At 45.8% G+C, this 15,472-nt stretch overlaps 1 protein-coding gene across 2 annotated transcripts in view; it reads left to right on the top strand.

Moving 5' to 3' along the window:
* SUGCT (succinyl-CoA:glutarate-CoA transferase) overlaps positions 1–15,472 on the top strand; it is a 494,323-nt gene that overhangs the window by 466,943 nt on the left and 11,908 nt on the right. The window contains exon 14 of one of the 2 annotated variants that reach the window (XM_075125606.1): positions 14,816–14,962. The exons of the other annotated variant lie outside the window; for it this stretch is intronic. Coding sequence (XP_074981707.1) covers positions 14,816–14,962 — 147 coding nt within the window. The remainder of the gene's footprint in view (positions 1–14,815; positions 14,963–15,472) is intronic. 2 annotated transcript variants of the gene reach the window in all.

Below are 15,472 nucleotides of genomic sequence, written 5' to 3'. Positions count from 1 at the left end.
AGGGTTCTGAGAGGGGCAGTCAGGGGGTGGGAAGTGGGAGGGGGCGGATGGGGGAGGGGTCCAGGCTGTTTGGGGAGGCACAGCCTTCCCTACCTGGCCCTCCATACAGTTTTGCAACCTTGATGTGGTCCTCGGGCCAAAAAGTTTGCCCACCCCTGGACTACACCCTAACTCCTGCCAATCGTCTTGTGAATGCATGCCACTGGAGCACAGGTGAATAGGTGAGAGAGCATGGATGGCGAGACTCAAGCCATTACCATTAATACCAATTCATGCGTGTGTTCTGATGATGGAGGAAAGTCTTACAGTTACGGGTGAGTGGTGAAGCAACAGGCATGATGAAGATGGCAGTTGTAGTCGCAGATTTGCATGTAGGCAGCTCACAGCACCAGTTATAATAGCTTTGTGGAATATTAGAATTTTAAGCGACAACCCTAGCACCAGCTGACCTGAGAGAGGCACAGCATTTGTTACAAGAGAACTCGCTGTGTATAGGGCTGACATTACCACATTCAGTGAAACCAGACTCACTGCGAAGAGCAGTTCACTGAGATTGGTGCAGGGTACAGGTTTTTCTGACAGCGTCACCCATCTTCAGAGCCACAACCATTGGGTGTTGGCTCTGCCTTAACAACTCCATTGTTTCCAAGCTTGAAAGTCTACCTAAAGGCATAGGTGATCATCTATTTTATGGTTCTACAGTTGCCATTGAAACATAAGTGGTACATAACCACCATCAGTTCTTATACTCTGGCCAAGACAAATGCCAAATATGAGAAAAAAAATTCTGTAGTGACTTAGACAAACTCATGTCTATCAGCATCAGATAAACTGATTATCATGGGGGACTTTAATGCAAGGGTTGGAAGTAATGCAGTAATGTGGCACCATGCCATTGGACAGCATGGGATTGGGGGAGAGAAGAGCAATGGAAGTCCGCTACTTAGTGAGGACATCAAACAACAATTAGCAATCACGAATAACTCTTTCTGCCTCCCAGACAAAAAGAAAACGTCATGGATATCTAAACAATGGCATCTTATCGACTACGTCATCGTCCGCTGGCAAGATCTACACAATGTACAAGTCCCTGCAGCCATGCACAGGCATACTGCTGGAGAGACCATTACATGATTCACTTCCAACTGTTATTAGTAATTTGACCAGTGTGTCACAAGTCATCATCTAAACCAGTCAGGTGGCTCAACTTAAAGTGAATAAAAGATGAAGCTACACGAGGACAGCTGTTTTAACATTACTTTTGTGACCCTGCTGGCTTATAGAATCATAGAATATCAGGGTTGGAAGGGACCTCAGGAGGTCATCTAGTCCAACCCCCTGCTCAAAGCAGGACCAATCCCCAATTAAATCATCCCAGCCAGGGTTTTGTCAAGCCTGACCTTAAAAACTTCTAAGGAAGGAGATTCTACCACCTCCCTAGGTAACACATTCCAGTGTTTCACCACCCTCCCAGTGAAAAAGTTTTTCCTAATATCCAACCTAAACCTCCCCCACTGCAACTTGAGACCATTACTCCTTGTCCTGTCCTCTACTACCACTAAGAATAGTCTAGAACCATCCTCTCTGGAACCCCCTTTCAGGTAAGTTGAAAGCAGCTATCAAATCCCCCCTCATTCTTCTCTTCTGCAGACTAAACAATCCCAGTTCCCTCAGCCTCTCCTCATAAGTCATGTGTTCCAGACCCCTAATCATTTTTGTTGCCCTTCGCTGGACTCTCTCCAATTTATCCACATCCTTCTTGTAGTGTGGGGCCCAAAACTGGACACAGTATTCCAGATGAGGCCTCACCAATGTCGAATAGAGGGGCGGAGATGGGTTGGATAAGGGGCAGGTGGTCCTGGGGGGCAGTCAAGGGACAGGGAGCAGTTGGATGGGGTAGAGGTTTGGGCAGGGGGCGGTAGATCACGTCCCTCGATCTGCTCGCTATGCCCCTGCTTATACATCCCAAAATGCCATTGGCCTTCTTGGCAACAAGGGCACACTGCTGACTCATATCCAGCTTCTCGTCCACTGTCACCCCTATGTCCTTTTCCGCAGAACTGCTGCCTAGCCATTCGGTCCCTAGTCTGTAGCGGTGCATTGGGTTCTTCCGTCCTAAGTACAGGACCCTGCACTTATCCTTATTGAACCTCATCAGATTTCTTTTGGCCCAATCCTCCAATTTGTCTAGGTCCCTCTGTATTCTATCCCTGCCCTCCAGCGTATCTACCACTCCTCCCAGTTTAGTATCATCCGCAAATTTGCTGAGAGTGCAATCCACACCATCCTCCAGATCATTTATGAAGATATTGAACAAAACCGGCCCTAGGACCGACCCCTGGGGCACTCCACTTGACACCGGCTGCCAACTAGACATGGAGCCGTTGATCACTACCCGTTGAGCCTGACAATCTAGCCAACTTTCAATCCACCTTATAGTGCATTCATCCAGCCCATACTTCTTTAACTTGCTGACAAGAATACTGTGGGAGACCGTCTCAAAAGCTTTGCTAAAGTCAAGAAACAATACATCCACTGCTTTCCCTTCATCCACAGAACCAGTAATCTCATCATAGAAGGCGATTAGATTAGTCAGGCATGACCTTCCCTTGGTGAATCCATGCTGACTGTTCCTGATCACTTTCCTCTCATGTAAGTGCTTCAGGATTGATTCCTTGAGGACCTGCTCCATGATTTTTCCGGGGACTGAGGTGAGGCTGACTGGCCTGTAGTTCCCAGGATCCTCCTTCTTCCCTTCTTTAAAGATTGGCACTACATTAGCCTTTTTCCAGTCATCTGGGACTTCCTCTGTTTGCCACGAGTTTTCAAAGATAATGGCCAATGGCTCTGCAATCCAAGCCGCCAATTCCTTTAGCACTCTCGGATGCAACGCGTCCGGCCCCATGGACTTGTGCACGTCCAGCTTTTCTAAATAATCCCTAACCACCTCTTTCTCCACAGAGGGCTGGCCATCTACTCCCCATGCTGTGATGCCCAGGGCAGCAGTCTGGGAGCTGACCTTGTTGGTGAAGACAGAGGCAAAAAAAGCATTGAGTACATTAGCTTTTTCCACATCCTCTGTCACTAGGTTGCCTCCCTCATTCAGTAAGGGGCCCACACTTTCCTTGGCTTTCCTCTTGTTGCCAGCATACCTGAAGAAACCCTTCTTGTTACTCTAGACATCTCTTGCTAGCTGCAGCTCCAGGTGTGATTTGGCCCTCCTGATTTCATTCCTACATGCCCGAGCAATATTTTTATACTCTTCCCTGGTCATATGTCCAACCGTCCACTTCTTGTAAGCTTCTTTTTTATGTTTAAGATCCGCTAGGATTTCACCATTAAGCCAAGCTGGTCGCCTGCCATATTTACTATTCTTTCAACACATCAGGATGGTTTGTCCCTGTAACCTCAACAGGGATTCCTTGAAATACAGCCAGCTCTCCTGGACTCCTTTCCCCTTCATGTTAGTCCCCCAGGGGATCCTACCCATCCATTCCCTGAGGGAGTCGAAGTCTGCTTTCCTGAAGTCCAGGGTCCGTATCCTGCTGCTTACCTTTCTTCCCTGTGTCAGGATCCTGAACTCAACCAACTCATGGTCACTGCCTCCCAGATTCCCATCCACTTTTGCTTCCCCCACTAATTCTTCCCGGTTTGTGAGCAGCAGGTCAAGAAAAGCTCCCCCCCTAGTTGGCTCCTCTAGCACTTGCACCAGGAAATTGTCCCCTACATTTTCCAAAAACTTCCTGGATTGTCTATGCACCGCTGTATTGCTCTCCCAGCAGATATCAGGAAAATTAAAGTCACCCATGAGAACCAGGGCGTGCGATCTAGTAGCTTCTGCGAGTTGCCGGAAGAAAGCCTCATCCACCTCATCCCCCTGGTCCGGTGATCTATAGCAGACTCCCACCACTACATCACTCTTGTTGCTCACACTTCTAAACTTAATCCAGAGACACTCAGGTTTTTCTGCAGTTTCGTACTGGAGCTCTGAGCAGTCATACTGCTCCCTTACATACAGTGCTACTCCCCCACCTTTTCTGCCCTTCCTGAACAGTTTATAACCATCCATGACAGTACTCCAGTCATGTGAGTTATCCCACCAAGTCTCTGTTATTCCAATCACGTCATAATTCCTTGACATCACCAGGACCTCCAGTTCTCCCTGCTTGTTTCCAAGGCTTTGTGCATTTGTATATAAGCACTTGAGATAACCTGCTGATTGCCCCTCATTCTCAGTATGAGGCAGGAGCCCTCCCTCACAGATATTCCTGCCTGTGCTTCCTCCCGGTATCCCGCTTTCCCACTTACCTCAGGGCTTTGGTCTCCTTCCCCCGGTGAACCTAGTTTAAAGCCCTCCTCACTAGGTTAGCCAGCCTGCTCGCAAAGATGCTCTTCCCTCTCTTCGTAAGGTGGAGCCCATCTCTGCCCAGCACTCCTCCTTCACGGAACACCATCCCATGGTCAAAGAATCCAAAGCCTTCTCTCCGACGCCACCTGTGTAGCCATTCGTTGACTTCCACGATTCGACGGTCCCTACCCAGGCCTTTTCCTTCCACGGGGAGGATGGACGAGAACACCACTTGTGCCTCAAACTCCTTTATCCTTCCCAGAGCCACGTAGTCCGCAGTGATCCGCTCAAGGTCATTCTTGGCAGTATCATTGGTGCCCACGTGGAGAAGCAGGAAGGGGTAGCGATCCGAGGGCTTGATGAGTCTCGGCAGTCTCTCCGTCACATCGCAAATCTTAGCCCCTGGCAAGCAGCAGACTTCTCGGTTTTCCCAGTCAGGGCAGCAGATAGATGACGCAGTCCCCCGGAGGAGAGAGTCCCCGACCACCACCACCCGCCTCCTTCTCTTGGGAGTGGTGGTCGTGCAACCCCAACCTCAGGACAGCGCATCTCATGCCTTCCAACCAGCGGAGTCTCCTTCTGCTTTCTCCCCCCAGACATATCATCTGGTCCACTCTCCGCAATGGCACCTGTGGAGAGAACATGAAAGCGGTTAGTTACCTGTGCTGCGTTGCTGGAACCCGGACATTCCCCCTTCTTCTTCTGGAGGTCACATGTTGCCAAGCTTCTTCACTGGCCTCTTGGCTCCGCTGTGCAACTTGCTCAAATCTTTAGAGCTTTGTGCCCGTAGAAGCATATCCTGACTTGTGCCCGTAGAAGCATATCCTGACTTGTCTACTAGTGCTAATGTAAACAGTGAGTGGGCAACTTTTTGCAGCTCTGTATATCAACCTGCTCTCACCATCTTGGGTACCACAAAATGATGTAATCAAGATAGGTTTGATGAGAATGATCCAGAAATTCAACAGTTACTCACTAAAAAAACATAAACATAAAAAAACATTGTCAAATTCTTATATCTTATGTCCCAGTAAACACAGTTGTAACATACAGGAAACTGTGTCATGACCTCCAATCTAAGCTTAGAGACATGCAGGATCAATGGTGGAATGCCAAGGCAGATGAAATCCAGGGGTATGATGACTGTCATAAGTCCAAAGACTTCTATGCTGCTTTGAGAGACATGTGTGGTCCTACACATACCACTACAGTGCCTTTGAAGCGTGCTGTTCACCTAAACCTGATCACTGACAAAGGATAAGTCTTTTGGACGTGGCAACAGCATTTCAGTGATATTTTGAACACAAGGTCCAACACCACAGATGAGGTACTAATAAGAGTAGTGGATCAGCCCCCATGGAACAACAACATGGACACAGCCCCATCCATTGTCACAAAGAACTGCAGGGCTCCCAGATCTTTTGACACTCCTGCAGAAATGTTCAAGTATGGACACAAGATCCTGCTAAAGTGACTGCATGGACTCCTCAATATATGGAGTTCTGAAGATGTACTGCAAGGCTTCAAAGACACCACCTTCGTCACCATATACATGAGGAAGGGTGAAAAGTCCAATTGTGGTAACTATTGTGGTATCTTGTTACATTGCTGGAAAGGGTCTGACCAGAACACTCTTTAATCTGCTACATAACATTGCTAATAATGTGCTATTGGAATCACAATGTAGTTTTAGGCCAACATGAGAAACAGCAGACATGATATTTGTAGCCTATCAGATGCAGGAGAAATACAGAGAACAGCAACTGGACCTTTGCACTGTCTTTATGGACCTGGCTAAAGCATTTGACATGGTCAGTAGACCTGGGATTTGGCAATTATTACGTGACTTTGATCGCCCAGAAAAATTCATCAACATTCTGAGGCTATTTCATGATGGACTGTTTGGACAAGTCTGCATAGATGATGTTCTGTCTGACCCATTTCCTATTGCTAATGGTAGGAAGCAGGGCTGCGTAATTGATCCACTCTTGTTTAATCTCTGCTATGTATCAGTGCCCAATGATGCTACAAGAGACCAAAATGTCAGTATCAGGACACATTTCTGATCTGCTAAAAAATTATTTAGTCAGAACCAGTTGTGATCTTCCATGAAGGTGTTTGAGGCAATTATTCATGAGCTGTTTTATGATGATGGCTGTGCTCTAGAGGCACATACTCTAGAAGAGATACTGATTACAGACAGATTCACAGAGTCTGCAGAAAGATATGGAGTGACAGTCTGAAAAAAAGACAGAGGGGATATATCAACCTACTTCAGGGAATCCCTACTGTTATGGGGCATGCATGCCCCTCACTGGTACTGCAGGGGTTAACTCCTCTCTCTGGGAAGAGGAGGCCATGCCCCCTCAGCCCTGCTGGGAATGCTTTGGCTGGAGACCAGGTATAAAAGGGAGCAGCCTAGCTCATTCAGGGCTGACAGCTGGAGAGAAAGAAGGTGCGCTGCAGGCCCCTGCAGAAGGACCACTGGCACTTCAGGACACAGAGGCCAGCTGGATGGTGATGACCCATGAACCCCTGAGTCTGGGTGCCCCAGAAGAAGGATTGACCATGGGAACCCCAAGGTGGCACACCACGGAGAAATGGGTAGAAAGTGACCCAGGGAAAATTTGCAAGGAATCGGTTATAGAACCAGAGACTAACTTGGCATGTTTTGGCAGGATCCCTGCTGAGCTGGTGGCGGGCAACCCCACCACCGCCATGGCCCTGGGTTTGGGACCTGGTGGAGTGAAGAGCCCGGGTCCCCCTACCCTGGCCCCTGCCGATCCTGGGGCAGCATCCCACCTCACCAATCCTATTGACTCAGGCCGCTAGGCCACACAGCCCCAGTAGAGTAGGCGGCTATATTGACTCCGGCCATAAAGCTACCCCACCCCGGAAGAAGGGCAGCCGTGTTGACTTTGGCCATCAGACCACACTACCCCCGAGATCCAGAATGGTCACACAGACTTGGCTGCGAGGCTATAGCAACCCTTACTCCACCCCAAAATGGGACAGGGCACTCATGCCCCACAACACCTACAAAAAACCAAGAGACACCATCAGCACACAGCTGAATGCTGTTACAGATTCTGCTATATTGTCAAATGATATTACCATAGACAAGGAGCTGATAAGTCATATCAACAAAACGAGTTCATCATTTGGCAGAGAATCAGGCAGAGTCTGGCAGCAAAATGGTAGTAAGCTTAAAACCAAGGTAAAAGTCTAAAGCAGTTGTCCTGTTCAACTTGTTGTATGCATATGAGACCTGGACCTACTACAGGCATCACATTAAGCTCTAGATAAATTCCATTTACAACATCTGCATGCCATGCTGAGCAACAAATGGCAGGATAAAGCTACCAATAATGAGGTTCTGGAATGTAGTTGCTCCACAGGGATTGAAGCTATGCTTATCACATCACAGTTACGCTGAACTGGTCATGTGTTGAGAATGGACAACACCAGAATGCCAAAGCAGTTGCTGTATGGCAAACTTAAAGTGGGCAACTGCATACAAGGTGTGCAGAAGAAATACTTCATGGACACTGTGACAGGGTGTGACTCACCACTGCAGTGCCTTCTAATGGCTGTCCTGGGGATTAGCTCTGTTAGCCAGTGCACCTTCCTCTGGTGATGTCACATCTGCTCCTGGACCTGTGTCATTCCAAGGACCATGATGTCCTCTTCAGGACACAGCCCTCCTGCTGTGCTGCACTTTGTGCTCCCCCATTCTGGGGGAATGTAACACAGTCTGACAGTCCAGCCCCTTCCTCAGTGGCCAGTGGGGATGGGGGCAGAACCCAGACCCCCCACGCTACTCCGGGTCCCAGCCCAGGGACCCTGTAGATGGTAGCCACATGATGCATACCCTCCAAACTCTCAGTACCTTTCTGTGGGCCACTTCCCTGCAGCTCTAGAACCTTCTTCAACCTTTACCTCAGAGCCTCAGCATGCCAGTCTTAGCAGTCAGCCAGGAGCTCTCTCTCATTCCCTGATCTTGCCCAGCACTGCTCTCACCAAGATTCTTCCTCCTGCAAGGCAGCCAGTCCTCCATCCTGGGAGCAACTGAAGCTGCTCTGCTCTGCAGTTCTTCTTATACGGGCCTGCCCAGCCCTGATTGGCTGCTCCCCACAACCCCTCTTCTATTGGCTGCTTTCTGTGCAGCCTCCCTAAGACTACATTCACCCCTTACAGGCCAGTGTGGGGCAAATGCCCCGTCACAGACGCACTGAAGCATAAATTGAAAGAGTACAACATTGACAGCTGGGAGTTAACAACAACAGATAGATCACACTGGCCAGCAACAGTCAACAATGGAGTTACCCAGTCTGAGATTAATCACCGTATGGACCTTGAGGCAAAGAGGCCAAGTCATAAACAGCAGCAGACTCAGCATGCACAAATTGTGATCTCTTCCTTGGCATTAAGCTACCTATGCACTTCATGCGGAAAGGACTGTCACTTGCATATTGGCCTTTTTAGTTCACAAGGCGTAATACTGTCATCAGCATCATCTTCAGTCACTGAAACAGCAAAAAAGCAAAAAGATGTACCAAGCCTAGTGTTAAGGCTCTATTTAGTTGTAAATCAACATATTTTAATGGTTATATCTACCAATGGGAATGCACCTTTCTTTATAACTGAAGTACAAATGGGAAAGTCAATTAAAATTGATCATTTAAATTGAGGCTTTCTACTTGGTGATTTTAAAATAATCCACCCTGTATGGAAGAGTGAGCGCTACTCAGTCAGATTCAGTTGTCTTGTTTGGACATACAGTTCCAAGAATTTCCATGAAACTCATATTTGGATAGGTTGGCGGGTTGTCATTTACAGTGAAGACTTGGAATGATCAGAATTTGTTGGCTGCTATACAGATGAAGACTATAGCTGATTGAAAAAATTGACTAAACTTTTTTCTGTCAGAAAATGCTATTTCTTCAACATTGAAATGTTTTATGGAACTGTCTCAGTTTCTCAATGGGATCCCTTGATGTTATCATAAACGAAATAATAATTTCTAATCTAAACAAAAAGGAGAAGGTTTTTTTTTTATTTGACAAAAATCCCAAAACTTCCAGCTCATCTTCAAAAAAGGGAAAAATCCGATTTGTTTTTCCTTTGCAGGTCACTTGTAAGGAACAATTTAAAAAAACTAACAGTGCTTCTGTGTCACTTCTGCAATTAAATTATATTTTAAAAATGTGTGTGTGTATGGTATTTGTTGAAAGTTTTTTGACATAAAATCAATATACCAAAGTCCGGCTTTCACAGGAAATTACTTTGACATATTCGAACCAAAAGCAAGTAACATCGTTAATAACTTACTGTAATATGTTTATTTGCTACAACAGGCAAAAATCCTGACATTTCATTCAAAAAGGTCTTTATCAAGGAGGAAAAATTAAAAAAAAAAACATGAAGGTGTTTATAAATTGATGACTTTTGAAACAGTTCAGTATTATTTATGGATGGTACCACAATGCATACTGTATATAACTGCTGGTATTTCATGTCTGGTCGTGGTGTTATGGATGTCTTGAAATTTGTGTGATGGAGGCATCCAAAAATGATCTGATTAGCTAGTCTGATACCTTGTGTCCTGTGTCTGACCATGACCAATGCTAGCTGCATCAGAACTCATGATTCACTTGTCTCTTTCAAGTAACACTGTGTTGTTAATTATGGTTTTGCAATTTGAACAATCTATAACAGTGGTGCCCAAACTTTTTCTGTCATACCCCACCTTACCAGTACTATCTGGCTGTGCCCCCTGCCTGACAGTTACTGCACAGCCAAGGTTTCCTCCGCAGTGGAGCTTGGGCTGAAGGCAGAGCTAGAGGCAGAACTGGGGATGGGGGAGCAGGTGGGGCTAGAGGTGGACCTGGGCAGGGGGCAGAGAGGGAATGAGGGCAGAGCTGGGCTGGGGGCAGAGTGGAGCTGTGGCTGGGGCTGCAGTTGGGCAGGGGGCGGGGTGTAGTGGAGCTGCAGTTGGGGTTGGAGCTGGGCTGGGGGCAGAGCGGGGCTGGGTGGAACTCCCTCCCCACCCCCTGTGGGCTGGCCTGGACTCCATTGCGAGCCCTCCCCCCCACCCGAATGTTTGTCTAGGGAGGTGTGCCCCACAGTTTGGGGACCAGTGATCTATACTCAGTAGATATTAGAGATGGGTGCAAGACACTAAATTTGCATCCAGATTTCACATCCACTCAGTTCAGGGGTTTGGGATTTTCAGTGATCCAGTTTGATAGCATTTGCCTAAGAAGAGGACTAAAGGGGAAGGACTTTTGGAATAAGTGAATTTTAAGGCAGTGAGTGTAAAGATTTGATGGATTTGGTCAGAGAGTGGGTTTCAACTCTAGGGTCGACAAAGAAAAAAGCCCAGAGCTGAGAATGAAAAAAAGTCATGTTCTGGCACCCAAGCTTAGTCTGGGTGAGTCTTCAGTATTCTGAGCTACTTTGAATGCCCAGTGTCTTCCATCTTGTCCCAACCAAGATTTTTTAATTAATCTATCATTCATGTCTGAAAAGTGGATGATATGGCTATCCATTTGTTTGGCAGTCATTCCTGAGTGTGGAGAATGTGCCCAACATGGGTAAATTATTTGCACTGAGCATCTATTCCTATTTATTTATCATTTTTATTTTTTTTTCAAATACAACAAATATACCAAAGTACAAGATTCATCATAATACATAATGTAAGTAAAGAGGGTTAGGATAAAGGGCGGGGAGTGGAAGTGATATATCTATCTGCAGGATCTGCATTAATCAAAGACCTCTTAAACATCTGCCATTTTGAATTTTTTGGGCATGCCCTTTCTGTGGAATTCCAGTCGTTCATTAACTCTGAGGTCAGCCATTACACAGAGCCAGTCGTCAATGTTTGGTGGAGAGAGACTTTTCCTTTTTTTCAGGATTAATTTTTTAACAACCAAAACTCCACGATGGAACCACATCGTCTTGTTACCAGGTAACCTCCATGTATCAGGAATATATCTAGGAATAAAACTTAGGGTGGAGGGCTCCAATTTAGCATCCAATATGAAATTGGTCCTTTGACCCACCTCATACCAAATTCTTGATACAGGGACACCAAAGGCGTTACATTTCCAACAGTGGTCAGTGTTTATGAGGCCCACTGAAACCTGTCCCTTGCATAAAATGTTAAACCAAAATTTCAGAAATTCTTGGTGTTGAGACCACTACATAGGATTTGGGAATTTTTTTTTAACAGTTTGATGAATTCATCCCAGTTGTGATATTGGACTTCCTGTGGATTCTTAATCTTGAGGATTTTAATTTCTGGTGCAAGCATGATTCGGGTTCATTTACTGAAAAGTGTTTCACCCTGCAAGTTTGTTGTTTTGGAAATTATAAGCTTATTTGTTTATAAGTTAATAATTTGTTTGGTCAAGGTTAAGTGTGAAGTTGAGGGACGTGTAGACAGAAATCATATATAGATAGATGACAGTTTTCACTGGGCTTTTGTTGTGGATACAGAGCTGAGACTGACCTTGTCAGTGTCTTAAATGCTGTGCTCACTCTGTGTGCAAGGAGAGTAATGGGGAAGTTGTTGCAGTTGGTAGATTCTTCTGCAGATTCTGATACTCTAGCTCAGTGGTATTCAATTACATTTTCTGGGTGTCCAGATAAGGCAATGTCCAAATCTTGCATGGCCAAAAGGCTTGCCAGGTGCTTGCTCTTTAACGAAAGCACACCAATTCTTCACCTAGCTGGCAAGGATTGGCAATTTATGCCACGTGTGCCAAAGATGGCACTTTGGCTGACTTTTGCATGGCATGTAGACTGCTAGGCCAATCAGGGACATGTTTGGAAATGCACTTCAGTTTGTTTTCCTTCTGTTTATCATCATGCTATGTACAGGTAAAGTCTGTTTATCCGAATTCCAATTAATTGAAAATCCTGATTATCTGAATGAGTAGTGTGTCCCTCATGCACATTTGGGTAATCAGGATTTTCAGTCCCGAAGGTGGTGAGAGGGAGGGGAGTAGCTGCAGGAGACAAGAGCCTCCTTAGTGTTGCTTGAGGAGGAGAGATGGGAGGAAGAGGGGAGCTGTGGGGGAGCTGGGAGAGGCGCAGGGCAGCAGGAGGTCACTCCCCGCAGAGTCCATCCTGTCCCTGCCTCCTCCTGCCTGAACCCGGCTCCTTCTCCCAGCTGGAGTCTGTTGTAAGGACAGCCCTGCTACTTGGCTCCAGCTCTGACCAAGGTTGGCCCCTCTACTCAGCTCTGGCTCTGCCTCAGGCTCCTGGCAACTCCAGCTCCTGAGCTCTGCTGTCCAGTTCCAGCTGCATCATCATCATCAGCATGCTCTGACCCACATCTTAGCGCCCCTCCCCATCCTCAGGCCAGCACCTGCCAGCTCAGAGGACACTCTGTAGTAGGGGCCCGGGGCAGGAAAGGGGCCACCTGGCAAGGGATTGCTAGAGCTGCCTTCAGTGAGGGCCTTCTGTTTGGCCTGCTGGTGTCAGCTGTTCCTTCCTGCTCCCTGCTGGGGGCGCCATTATAAGGGTGGCCTCACTTCCTGGCTCCAGCTGGCCAGGTCTGTTGGTGGCTCTGTCCCCTGTGCTCCCCTGCCACGCAGCCCTTTTCTCACTATGGCTGCAGAGCGTCCTCCAAGCTACTAGGTGCCTGCTTGGGTGGAGGCTAGGGGAAAGCACTCAGAGGTGGGTCAACTTGGGGGTGGTGCAGCTGGGACCAGCAGGGGTTCAGTGCAGGGGTTGGAGCCGAGGGTGAGCCAGAGCCAGGTAGTGGGACCATCCTTATAGTGGAGCCCTTAGCAAGAAGCAGGATGGAACAGGTTGGTGGGTCAAACAGAAGGCCTGGTGGACCAGATCTGGCCCTCTCTTGCCTTTGTCCTTATTGCTCGGTTAAATAATGACAAATAATCACAAACCTCAACCTAAATATTTTCCTAAGCTTGGCTGTCCCAGGCACTGATTTGCTTTGCTTCAAAAACACTCTGACTCCTCTTACATCCTGGGTTGGAGTTAGTGGGACCCACCTTCCAACATGAGTTATTTGTTGAGTTATGAAGTTACTTGTCTTAGTGCAAGGTTCTAAAACCTGACATTAAGGTGATTCTGCGGAAGAGGCCTGCTTTCCTGTGTAGTGTCATGGTGTTACAGTCCTGTCATGGAATTTTGTGTAGTGTTCCTCAAGCCCGTTTTGGCTTTAGTTCTCTTATATTTCTGTAAGGTTTGGGTCATCAATATTAAACAAAGGCAGTTATATATAATATCTTGATCATGGGCAGATTTTAGATATTGAAATGCCGTCAAAGCTGATTTTTACCATCTTCAAAAATATTGTCAGACTGTAGCCCATACCTGAGCTGAATATTCATTATGCTTGCTATTGTACAGTTCTCGCTCGTAGTCTGGTGTTGTGGCATTGTGGTTTTCAGTTATGCTTGCCTTTGTGCAATTGAGGCTACTTCAATATGCTGTATCCTGGGCTGCAGAAAAATTCTTATACGGTGCCTGTGGCTGGTGCAAAATGCTACAGCATGGTTACTTATTGGGAAGACATGAAGGTGATTCTGTTTATTAAGTACTATGTACTTTGCTCTGCATCTCTGAAGGGATTTCAATTTAAGGATCTAACTTTCACTTCTAATACCAGTAATAAATTGAGTCAGAATTATCTTACTGAGCATTCAGCAGCCTATATAGTGTACCAGCTCAGAATGGCGAAGGATTTTATCTCTTGTTGCTTGCACTAATACAGGTAAATGGAACTTTTGGTGCTCAAACTATGACTTAGACAGGTCTTATCTTTGCTTCTGCAGTCCTTCATCTCAGAAATGCCCTGTGACAAATTCCAAGGAGTGCCACATATTTAACCTTTTTTGAATAGACACTTAATTTTAATTCTCTAAGGCCCTTTCTATGGTATGATGATGTTTCAGTGGTTTTATCTGTTTTTATCTTATGTTTTAATGTGTTTGATGTGTCTTAACTTTATTGCTTTGTTTGGCGCCTGGAATTCTATGGCAGATAGGCGTCAAATAAATAGAATTTATTATGGTGATGTTGAGTTCAAGTACTGGGGAGGACTGTGAGACAGCTTAGTACTGTAGCTATCGTAATTTTAACTGATATAAAAGCTTGACTAATTGTTGCATTATTAAGCCTTGAAGATTAAGCAGTATCTTCAGCGTATATCTTAGCAATGTGCCAAAGAAGTCAAAATAAAGTAGCTGTAGTGTAGAATTTCAGATGTAGTAAAAGAAATGGTGAGTTTGTGTTTACTTGAGGCTGAAAATGTGGCACCTAAATCCTAATTTAAAAGAAAAAAGGAAGTCTAATCTAAGCAACTCTTTTTACTTCACTCTTTTCTTCACGTGGTCTTGTCCATTTATTACACAATACTAGTCCACTGAGGTGTAGTGTAGTGATTAGAGCAAGGGGCTGGGAGTCACAATTCCTGTATTCTACTTGCAGCTCCCTTTTGGACCTCAATCCAGTGTGTCCATACTGCTGCATTTGGGCACAGCAGCCCACCAACACAGCACCCATTGAAGCTGTGTAACCTTGATCAAGGCAATTCACCTGTTTGTGCCTCAAGGGGTAGTAATCATTACCTCAGAGGTGAGTTTAATTAACATTTGTATAGCATTTGATGGTCTGATTTCTGGAATCTAGTTCTTTGAAGAGTTGGCAATGATGTCCACTAGGGTTCTAGGATTGCTAAGGCCTAACTCTGCAGCCTTTACCCACTCTTAACTGACACTGAAGTCAAGTGGAATTTTACATGAGGAAAGAACATGGAATCATTAATGATAGATCATAGGTAGCCCCTGTGAATGGATGTAGCTAAATTTAGAACAATATAAAAATGAAATGCCATATGACTAATGATGTACCAAATAATAACTGATCAAGGAATGCATATATTTTATGGTTACTGTGTAATTTTCTTGTGTAGTCCTAGTCTGTAATGTAACTTTCTATAGAAGATACTGAGATATATTGGTTTTCTCTATACTGAACATCTGATTTTTACAAATTCTTAGATTACAATTTGACTGCACAGCAAAAGAGAATAGAAGTCCCTATTTACAAATTAGAGGAAAGCGCCACCTTTTATCCTTAAAAATG

The sequence above is a fragment of the Caretta caretta genome, chromosome 2 (assembly GCF_965140235.1).
Source record: "Caretta caretta isolate rCarCar2 chromosome 2, rCarCar1.hap1, whole genome shotgun sequence".
Lineage (NCBI taxonomy): Eukaryota > Metazoa > Chordata > Testudines > Cheloniidae > Caretta > Caretta caretta.
This window is presented reverse-complemented; position numbering and strand designations above follow the sequence as displayed.